The 11,080-nt window shown below is 44.9% G+C and overlaps 1 protein-coding gene across 1 annotated transcript; it reads left to right on the top strand.

The window, feature by feature from the left end:
• Positions 1-542: 542 nt before the first annotated feature.
• LOC135904138 (gonadotropin-releasing hormone receptor-like) lies at positions 543-8,809 on the top strand. Its single transcript, XM_065434756.2, has 2 exons — positions 543-1,322; positions 8,336-8,809. Exons 1-2 carry the CDS (start codon positions 543-545, stop codon positions 8,711-8,713), a joined length of 1,158 nt encoding a protein of 385 aa, XP_065290828.2. The 3' UTR covers positions 8,714-8,809.
• The last annotated feature ends 2,271 nt before the right edge of the window (positions 8,810-11,080 follow it).

Genomic DNA, 11,080 nt, shown 5'->3' with positions numbered 1-11,080 from the left:
CGTAGCAAATTTGGACCATAAGATCCATGCCGCAAAAATGATTTAACGCAGAGCCCTTAATAAATATCCTCCGTAGCTCATTGCTTGTTTAATTTCCATCGATCTAAATGTCTCAATTTCATTTACCTTTATATCCGAGATCACCGTGAAGCGTTTTCTGTGCCCTAAGTCAGGTGACGCTTATTTCTGAAAGGAAACAATCGTAGGTAGGAAACCTATAGCTAAATATATATCACGTTTTTTTTTTTATTTTTGTGTGGTCGCAAAAAAGAAAACGCGATTTCCAAATACAATATGAAATAAGTGTCCTTTTTTTCTATTTCTCTTACAGGAGCTTTCGAAGGGATCTGAGGACTGAGTCATGAGAGCTGTCCTGATATACTTCCGACGTCGATTTGTGCGTTCGCAAGTGGATTTTACTGACAGCATGGCTGCGGACGTCTTGAAGAAAAGTACGTGTTTTGACACTACCAGTGGCAGGATGCCTCAAACACAAATGCCATAATCCGGCATGTAAGGGGAACTTAAATATTAAGGAAAGCATGACAGCGGCAGCAAGTGACAGTATTGCCATGAACGATGACTACCTGATTGGTACTACCGCCGCCTTCATCACCGATAACGTCACCGACGCCAGCTTCAGCCCCGAAGACGTCCTGGGTCCTCGTTATCACAAGAGAGCGCGCATTTTCATCATCATCATAATGATAGTCACCTCTATAGCGGGCAACAGTGTTGTCTGCTGGAAGCTCGTCGTTAAGCGGCGTCATCGCCGCGTTTCCAAGGCCAGGGTGCTCTTTCTTAACCTGGCAATCGTGGACCTCTTGGTGGCGTGTATCACGATGACATCACAGGTTGTGTGGGAGGTGATGGGCATGGTATGGATTGCGGGCGACGCCTTCTGCCGCTTCTTCAAGTTCCTGCAGACGTTCGCGCTTGTCTCGTCCACCTACATGTTGGTAGCCATCGCTCTGGACAGGCATATCGCCATCGCCACCCCATTGGCACCCAGCCCCGATCCGTGGAAATTGGCGGCCGTCACGTGGTTTGCTTCATGTATACCGTCACTGCCAAACGTGTACGTGTTTCACAACGTCGAGGTGTCACCGGGAAAGTGCTTCTGCGCGTCCATATTCTACGACCGTGACGTACCACTCTATCACCGCCAGGTCTACATGGGATTCGTTTTCTTCATGGTGTTTCTGATTCCACTCGTACTGCTTGTGTCCTTCTATACGGGCATCCTTTGGGCCATGTGGAAGCATAGTTCTAGCAGCGGCAAAGTGGGTCAGCAAACGGCTTCCTCCTTGCCGCGAGCGAAGGTGAGTTGATGTCCTGATAATATAGAACTTATTGACAGGACGACAGAGAGGTCGACCTGAGCTAATGCGCTCTAGTCTGCTACTCTGTACTGGGGAAGAGGGAAGGGGAGTGAAAGTACTGTGATGGGGGATGATGATAAGAGAAGTGGTGAGCGTTCATGTGTATTAGACAGTGGCCCTGCAAGAGCCGCTCACCTAGCTTGGTGTCCTGCAGAAACTTCAATAGCGCTTTAGTTGCCCGCATAGAAGTTTTTGTGTCAGGCCGAGGATAGCGTCCTCCGACAGTGATTGCCTGCCAACGCTGGCTAGGAAACTTCCCGACGTCCTTCGATCCAGTATATATGCTGGGCAATTGCACAGTATGTGTTCCAGCATTTCAGGCGTCTGGCAGTGTTCACAATCAGGCTGTTCGACTGACCTATGGGGTGCGCGTAGCGATGGGTGAAGGCAGCGGTATGCGAAAAACAATGCTGTTTGCTTTCACTTTTGTGAGTGCTACATCGCTGGCTGATTGTGACTGAAGTAAGTAAAAGGGGACGGGGAGGCACTCGGAAATGGTTATACCTAGCCGGTCTTATAGAAAAAAAATGTGAAGGCCACCCAGAGTTCAGGAAACTGATGTTACACAACTACAGTTGCAAGTCATCAAGTGGCTACCAAACAAATTTCAAGCGAAAAAGTGGGGAATATTCAGCTGACATGAAATATTTAGTGTTCGTATTTGCGAGCCCTTGTTCATTCGTTTTCTTCGTCTTCCTCCTGAAAGTGGCCTATCAATAACGCTAACTTAGTCGTCGGGTAGACTCCTTCGCTCTTCCACTAATAATTGCTGCACTCATAATTCGTATGTGAGTAGATCTCTCGCGATGACATGCTCTATGCAGTAACTTGCTGTGCAGGCGTATAAATACATCCAAGAAGACGTCCCTAACTGTGTGAATATGCAGGAACTATTTAATATGGCATGAAGTAAGCGTTCAAGAATTGATCACCAAATGTACGTCCCGTACATGCTGTGATTGAATGTAAATATTGATGCCCTGAAACTAATGATATCGTGAGACGATTGTAAATATAAGTGCCACGTCTAAAACATAACGCAAAAATAAACGTAAATGGTAATTGGAGAACCAAAAACGGCAGTTTATGATAAAATTTAAGGCACTACAATATTATCTGCTTCCACTGTTCTCGTGCGTTTCTTTAACGTTGTAATGAGCACTCGGTGCCTTGGAGGTGCCAACATTGTCCCTAAATTAGTGTTAATAACGAAATACCAGCGCTAAGCAATAACTATAGCCATTTATCATAACATTTCTTTAGAAAATAACAATGTACTTCCCACCTAACAGGGATCACGCAGTATTTTGGTCTGCCAATGTCTAGAAAGTCCCTTTACTCCGAAATTTGTGAGAAAAAAAAACTGATGTAAATGGCTAAGCAGTCAGAGAATTTTCTGCGCCCATAACGCAAATGCAAAGATGTAAGTGCTCCAAGGTTTGGTAAGAGCGATTACATTCGCGTCGCTTTCCTTGCTTTTCGTTTTGATTGTTTCTGACCAGTTCTTATTTTTGCTACGAGAAAAACAACACAAGGTCGTTCTCGTGTGGAAAAGTTTCTCACTTCATTATTCGTTAAACAGAAAAAGAGACATAAATGACAGGTACTACAAGCACTCTTATCGTTCTTTGCATCCCTGGCGTTCTCTATGCGGCAAAATGTATGACAGAAGCAGGGCTGCCTATCACAATCTTCGCATTCATTCTATGCGCGTGCGACACATGGTAATACGAAAACTAATAAAGTAAATACCACGGACCTATTTGAAGCAAGGCGGTGGCAATTTTGTCACCTCCAGGCAATTTAACAACTCGTACGATCAAAACGCGCTGTTTCTGAAACCGTCTTGCCTTGAGGTACTTCTGTAAATGCATCTGACGTGCTGTTCTGTGCCTATAATTTGCTTTCTATTTTTAGAGGCCGACATGAGAAAGTATGTGTGTACGTGTGTGCGTATGCACGTGTCATCCTCATTGTTAGCGAGTGATTCATCTCGTCCTTGGATTTTCACCACGTCATCTTCAGAATACGGGTACACTATTTGGCAAGCGTCATTTGGCGTTTGACGTTTGGTCTGTTCCGTGCCACCACAAAGAAAGACTGCTTTAAGTGTTGCGGGGTAGAAAAACAACAAGAAAAAAATTAGATTTCTGCCCGTGGTGGTCAGTTCGCCGCACCCCGAGCCACATGGACACAAACACCGTCCATGCACGGTGTTGGTGTTGCAAGAGTCGAAAACAAAAAAATTCGGCAGAAATTTAACCGCAAATTTATCCTCTCGCCTCCTCTGATTTTTCTTGCTCATTCTATAGCAATTAGCTCTCGACTCTCGCAGCCTCGATGCCCCGAGGTAGCATACAAGGCCTTCTTGAACACTTGCTGTGATCCTTTCGCCTGGTACTACGCGAAAACTTCAATTGTAAGGATATTTCACATATTCCGCCATGGCCGTAAGTGGCTCTGGCCTATGCAGGGTGAGATTCACTCGCAGATTACTCGCAGGCTGTGATTCAGTATGCGCTTGCACAAATGCCGAATAAAGTGGACGAAAACTGCCGCTGTAACGATGCAATGTGTGGAGCATCGCACAGGGCATGCCGAGGTTGTGGGTTCCCCTCCCATCGGTGACATTTTCTCTTTTCTTCCACTTTCATATTTCTATTTTCTTATCATTTAATACACTGCAATTTTAAGAAACCCTTTAAATTCGTTTGTGCTTTTGTTTCGCCTCATTGGCTGTTGTCTTCATACAGATTTATGCGAGTGACCCGGCAGGAACAACCGTATAATAAATTGCGGTATATTTCTTTCAGATATTTCAGAAACGTTCCCTTAAATTTTAGGAACACGTTCAGCTTGTCGTCCATTCTGCTCACACTTTTCTATAAAGTCCATAACTTGCTAAATGCATGATCCACGTTAGATTTGCGTAGGGGAAAAAGGGTTGGGTGGTCATGCGGACATGAGCTGCATCTGCAACCGCATAATTACCTTCTTGACAACTTGTCCTCGTTCTAGCACACCGTAGGTCTACAATAGAACGCCTACTGCGGCAACGCAACCGTAGTTGGGTTGGTTGGTGCGCATTCTTTATTTCAAAAACTACGCGAGAGACACGAACAAACATCTAGAAGACGAGGACGCTTGTGTCGCCCTCTTATACATATTTGTTTGGGTCTTTCGCCCTGTTCTTTTTTTTTTAATGCATACAGCTGCACTTTACCTGCAATTCAAGTTCAAGTTGAAGTTCAAGTTCATTCATCAACGATGTCAGATTTACAAGAATTGTATGCAAAATGAGCACTACACAGGCAGTCCCAAAGTTACAAGCTGTCAGGGGGACTCCCATACTTATCATTATTATTACATTATTATTATTAATATTTTTATTATAATTATTACAGTGCCTAATGGATTCGACAAGCATGTTCACTACATGACGTAACAATTCCATCATGATGTTATTCCAATCTCCTGACGTGTAACTTACGTAATCGCAGGAGCAAGCATCGGGCGGTGACCCACAGCCTTCTTTGAACAGCCCAATCACACGCTGTTTTCGTTTGCGGGATGTCGCTTTGCTTTGAAAGTACATAGCACTGCTTACGTTGACTGATGTTTCTTATGTAATTGGCTGGCAAGAGGCGAGAAGTGCGCCGAAGTAGACAGGGTATCGGTGGGTCCGCGCTAGAGCATTGAAAGTAGATGAACGGTTCAGGAGGGTGGTGCCAGCGTAATTGGCCTGTCACGATTGGTCCGCTTCCCCTTGTATAGCTTGTGGTGGCTGGTCGATGGTGTGAAACAGAACGATAAAAATGGCACTAAAATGGATCCTCAACGAAGCGTTTACAGAGCGACGTCGTATACCTGCCGGAAGATCTCGACAATGCATACTGCCACGCAAAAAAAGAAACGTTTCTAATGAGAAGAGAAATCCATTCACCCCGGTAGCTCCGAGTAGCTAGTGCCAAAGCGATTTTTTATTCCTTTCGGAACGGGGCAAACTCCCGCTATCCCAAGAACATGTAAGTTTTGTTCCTCGTATTAATGTATTTTTAGTGCGCACATCTCACTTTGACATGATGACTTTTCGCACTTTTGTGACGTCGCGTGACAGACGAAGTGGGCACCGCCCGAAAAATTTTGACAAGAGTGGAGGGTTAATGGCGAAAGAAGCGTGCAACAGAAAAAAAATATTTTTTGGGGTTCGGCCTAATCACGTATAATCAGTGTCTACACGTTACAAAATATGGGAAAATTTCGCGGTTTTCGTGACGTCGCGTAACGGACCAATGAAATGGGGGCCTCCCCAAAACTTTTTGGCCAATAGTGGAGATCTATGGCGGACATCGAATAGAAACAGATTGGATTAGCTGTACGTTATAGCAAACCAGATTGTTGCCTGTTCGGCTGCAAAAGCTAAATATTTAACAAGATAGCTTTATCTGCCGGGTTCCAGCGAAAATCTGTTCCATGTAAGTGTGCCACGCAATCATCATTACTTCTATCCGCGTGGTGTCGGTACTTTTGCAATCTTGTATTTACTTGATGGCTCAGAAAGCAGGCACGGAATTATTAGAAAGGTTTTTCTTATTAAAAAAAATTGCCCTTCATGGCGTATATCTGTCGCATGAAGATATTTATGCATCATTTGTTTAATCAATGACCAATTGCGTAGAAAATAAGGCGAAGCAGCCTAGAGACCTAAAAGGCTGCTAAAGATGGTATTTCTTGCAACTAGCTGCCTTGCGGTCTGACTTAGCATCTACGAGCGAAGGCATTCATGACAATTTTTCGAATGTGAACCCCAGTAACCGTCACCCATCGTCACCAACCGTCACCCATCACCGCCACGGCTCACGCTGCGTTCAGAAGCCAAGATCACGAGTAAGGGCGCTCAAATGCGCGCGCAATTACCATCGCCACCAGCACACTCACCGTCGCGTATGGTCGCGTCGTAATAGCATGTGACGCCTGGCAGCCACCGGGCCCTGTTTATGCTGAGCAGCACCTTCGGAATCGCGTGCTTGCTATCGCTGTAGTAGTTTCGCCCTTCGAGTGATCGGAACTGTAAATAATAGAAGACTGGTAGACATTTTTATGTATGGACTTGTATTTGGGAATGTACAAAAAAGCTTCCACTGCTTTATTTTTTACTTTCGGTTTCACTTTCGTGTTATAGCCCATTCTTCTGAGAGAAGTATCAATCAATTGTTTTGCATTCCGCTTAAAGTCGCAAATTCTTTCGGTGTCATGTGAGGTTCTTTAGAACGCGGCATCATATCGCTTATCATGAAGACTTGGGCAAGCGAATCGAAAGCTCCGTACAAAATAAATTAAATTTCACAGTTTGCTACATCAGCCTTGAAGGGAATAAATACAAAGTTAATTAGTTAATCTTTTCACTTAGCTGTCTGTACATCGCAATTTCTCGTGCAGGTAATTAAGTGTGCGACTTACTCAAAATACATTTTTCGCACATAAGAAAAGAATACGGTATATACAACACCCATGCAACACAGATGTTCCCTTAAAGTCTCCGATCCAGTCTGTGGCTCTGCAACCAGTCCATAACGGCTCCTGTAGATGTTTTTCCACAGGTGCGGTCACAAAATGCGCACGAAACAGCACCTTCCGATAGCATTTGCCTTCCGATGATTGCCTTCATAGAGGCGCCGTCTACTGTTGTTGCAGTAGGCAGGACAGTCATAAAACACATGCGGCAAAGTCTCAGGCACGTGGCAGTACTTACAGTTGAGGTTGTCCTCGTGGCCGATAAGATGTCCGCGACGTCAGGTCAAGGCGAAGTCAAGGCTAAGTTACTCGCCGTGGTGGTATAAGGGCTTTGGCTTTGCGCTACTAAGCCCATTGGCGCGTGATCGAATCCCGGACGTGCTTGCAGAATTTCGATGGAGGCGAAATGCAAAAACACCCGTGCACCAGGCATTAGGTGCATGTCAAAGCACTCCAGGTTATCAAATTATTCCCGAGCCCCCTAGTACGGCATGCATCATAATCATATTTTGGCTTTGGCCCACAACAGCCCACAGTTTCATTTTGTTAAATTCATGTTGAAGTGGATGATGCATGCTTATTTGGCATCACTGCACTTTCGCTGTGAGTCAAGAAGTCCATTCTTCTTTCCATTCGTCTGGTTGAGTCCAGCGAGCAGGTGTACAGTGGGGATATGCCATGACGTGTCTATAGCAGATGATAAGTTGTGCCTGACTCACCAGTTTGCCAAGTGCCGCAGCTTGGGACCATCGACATTTTTATTAATTGGGCTTCGCAAGCGGGCCTGACCCTCATCCCAATGCGCTGATGGTGGAGTGCGACGGGATCCCGTCGTGGGAGCCCTTGAGAGAAGGCAGTATTTTGGTCTGGCAGGCTAAACCTGACCGGGGCAGTTGTACTACCGAAAGAACTATTCAGCGAATTCATCGTGAAGAAGAAATCCGAGAAATGTTATACCGCGTCCTTACCACAGAGAAAGAAATATTTGAGGAGAGGAATCTGGCTGGGCCGCGATAGCGCGCGCTGGTGGTCTGTTTAAGTCACGGTGGAGCGAGGACGAAATGATGACAACACGCCCGACGCGTCATCTGTCGTGCTGCGGTGAAAACTGCGTTTGCATGTATTTTTTTTTATGGAAGCACAAAAATCTCGATGTCATCTCATATATTGCCTATTCGGAGAATGCGCCGCGTGCGTTTTGCTTTCTCGGAGAGCTGACTCACGACAGAGGGCGCGTCGGCACCGTTCCCAACTCCGTGACTTTTTTGGGACGCCCGAGCGAGTGCTGTTTCACCTCCTTAATAATTCTTGCTCCCCTGGTCCTTACTATGCTTATAAGAAATGTCGTCATGCTTAGTGTGCTTGAGAAAGTCTGTATAGTGGCGTTTGTAGCACAGTTCTGACTGCATCCTCGCACTTTTTGTTGTTTTTTCGTGCAGGTTAAGACGCTCAAGATGACCGCCGTCGTGTGCGGGGCCTTCCTTGTGACCAATGTGCCCTACATGGTACAGGAGGTCATTCTGGCGTTCGGCAATCCCGATATTCTGAACGCCAACGTGGTAGCTTTGTCCGGCGTCATCTCGGCTTCGAACAGCGCCATCAACCCGTACATCTTCCTGTATTTCCAAAAGAGCCAAGGAAGCAGAAGACCGGGCATGTCGGGGTCCTTGCTAAACGGTCTCCCTTGCTTCCACCGCCGGGTGACACGTGTCGACAATGGCGCCCCAAAGACGGCAACAATGACCGTCACTTACTCTGGTCGCCACTCACGGACGGTCACTACTGCGAACTCTGAATCTTATTCGGGCAAAAGTTAGTCATGAAGGCATTCTCTTCATGCGTAAATGCCGACGAACTGCTGCATTATGCCTGTGCTGAACCAGTGTCTCCTGAATAGCACCATACTTACACGCTCTTTCTCCCCAAGCTAAGGTTGAAATTGGACTTTTCTACTTTCTACAACAAAATAGAGAGTGTAATTTCTTTATTTGTCAATCTTTCACTACAAGGACACAATGGCTGTGTTGAAAGACATGCGATGGCTGTGTGTATTCGCGACCACTGTGTATGTACTGTATGCTGCCACTCCGGGCAGCATAACCCTGAGTGTTTTTGATCAAGCGATTTACGCTGCAATTACGCTTGAACAGGGGTCGCAACTGGGCTATCCTAGAAGAAGCTTCACTTATCAGGGACCGTGCACTACTGATGTGCCTCAAAGTTTTTGTGAGTGTGATATGCAGAAAAGGGACTGTGCATTAAGTTAAAGTCCTACTTTATCATCAATAATCTCCAAGTTCTCCACACAGAAAACCATTATTGGACTGTATCCTTTCCGAAAGTGGTTTAATGTCTGCAAAATGAGTTGTTGCGGTGGCCAACTAAAAAATAAACAATTCCTGTCATACTTTTTTTCTGTATTTCAGCGTAGTGACACGCACCCATACAATTTCTATGTCACTTTAAGACTAACAATAATTATGTCTGCTAGAAAAGAAGCAGTCAGTATGTGCGCTTGATTTCGTAGTCATGTCTTTTCGGTTACTGATTGCGTTATACTTTGTGAACTGGACAAAAAATTTCTCTCCTGTGTCGTGGCATACACAGCCAGTCACAATCCGACTGCTATGCAGGCCATAGTATATATATATGTAAGGCTTTAAAGGGGGCTAGTTCAGATTCTAGAATTAGTAGACTTGAAGCGAGAAAAGGAGACAGCGAAGACCAAAGCAGACACGGCGAGGAACTAACTTCCCACTAAACCATTTTCTTTCAATATTGCATAAAATATTCACCAAGCTGATTTCCAATAGAGTCAGAGCAACCTTTGACTTCAGTCAACCGAGCAGGTTGACTTCAGGAAGGGATATTCTACAATGAATCACATCCATGTCATCCATCAGGTAATCGAGAAATCTGCGGAATGCAATCAACCTTTTTATATGGCTTTCAACTATTATGAAAGGCGTTTGATTCAGTAGCGATACCAGCAGTCATGGAGGCATTGCGTGATCAGGGAATACAGGAGGCATACGTGAATATCTTGGGAAATATCTACAAACATTACACAACTACCTCGGTTCTCCGCATGCAAAGTCGAAGTGTGTGAGAGAGAGGAAAGGCAGGGAGGTTAACCACAGCCGAGTTTCGGGTTTGCTACCCTGCACTGGGCTGGGGGATACAAAAGTTGTAAGACGACGAAGAGCGAGAGAAAAAAAGGAACAAGAAAAAAAGAAACGAAAATAAAGAAGAAATCGGAACAGAAAAGGCGTTCCAATCAAAGGCGTTCCTACAGGCCTGTCGGTCCCGGCAAGTGCAGTAGCACTTGCATGGCCTTCTGATGCGATGTTAAGTCACGTCAAGAAAATTAAGTATAAAGAAAGGGGCCAGGCGGGAAGACACAATCTCTTCAATGCTATTCACTGCATCCTTAGAAGAAATATTCACTCTATTTGACTGGGAAGGCTTATAAGTGAGCATTAGCGGCGAATATCTCAACAACCTTCGGTTTGCAGATGTCATCGTCTTGTTCAGCGACACTGGGGATGAATTGCAGCAAATGATTGAGAACCTTAACCGAGAAAGTGTACGGATCGGGTTGAAGAATAGAAGACTCAATAACTTTTCATCAGCGTATAGATGTCAAAATGACGTAATTTCTTATTTTTAAAGAATTAGAAATAATGACCATTACTTCCTTAAGGAGCATCGGAAAACAGCAACAGTTAGACCTGGAAGGAGTAACATCATGGGGAGCTACATTTCACCCTTCGCAGTTACACCTCAAAAGGACGAATGGTTGGGGCAGGACAGTTACTCTCCAAAAGGAGCGACCTCAATACCTCATTTCCTTTACTTTTCCTTAGAAAATCGGGATGAAGAGCAACATAGGATTAGAGACTTTAGCCTGGAAAGTGTAAATGTAGAGTTTAAGACCAATATGCAACAAAACAAAGATAACGTTCAATACCCTGAGAGGCGAACAAATTTCATGACTGGCAGTAACCCTTTAGAATCTGAGAAAGAATACGTTCATCTAGTTCATTTGCTCACATGAAACTCTGATCATAAAAATGACATTTACGGACACAATGAAAATGAGTTAGAACGCATACGGCTGGCACTACCGAATCCTTACTGGCAACTTACCGCTATCCTTGAAAAGAAAATGTTCACTCATTCTA

Source organism: Dermacentor albipictus, chromosome 1, assembly GCF_038994185.2.
Source record: "Dermacentor albipictus isolate Rhodes 1998 colony chromosome 1, USDA_Dalb.pri_finalv2, whole genome shotgun sequence".
Classification (NCBI taxonomy): domain Eukaryota; kingdom Metazoa; phylum Arthropoda; class Arachnida; order Ixodida; family Ixodidae; genus Dermacentor; species Dermacentor albipictus.
The sequence above is the reverse complement of the archived record's forward strand: the minus strand, read 5'-3'. Positions and strand labels throughout refer to the sequence as shown.

Bases quoted from the DNA above. Each gene is read 5' to 3' on its own strand.
- LOC135904138 (XM_065434756.2), top strand. From the start codon at position 543: ATGACAGCGGCAGCAAGTGACAGTATTGCCATGAACGATGACTACCTG. The intron at 1,323-8,335 runs GTGAGTTGATGT...TTTTTCGTGCAG, and splicing joins CCTCCTTGCCGCGAGCGAAG to GTTAAGACGCTCAAGATGAC.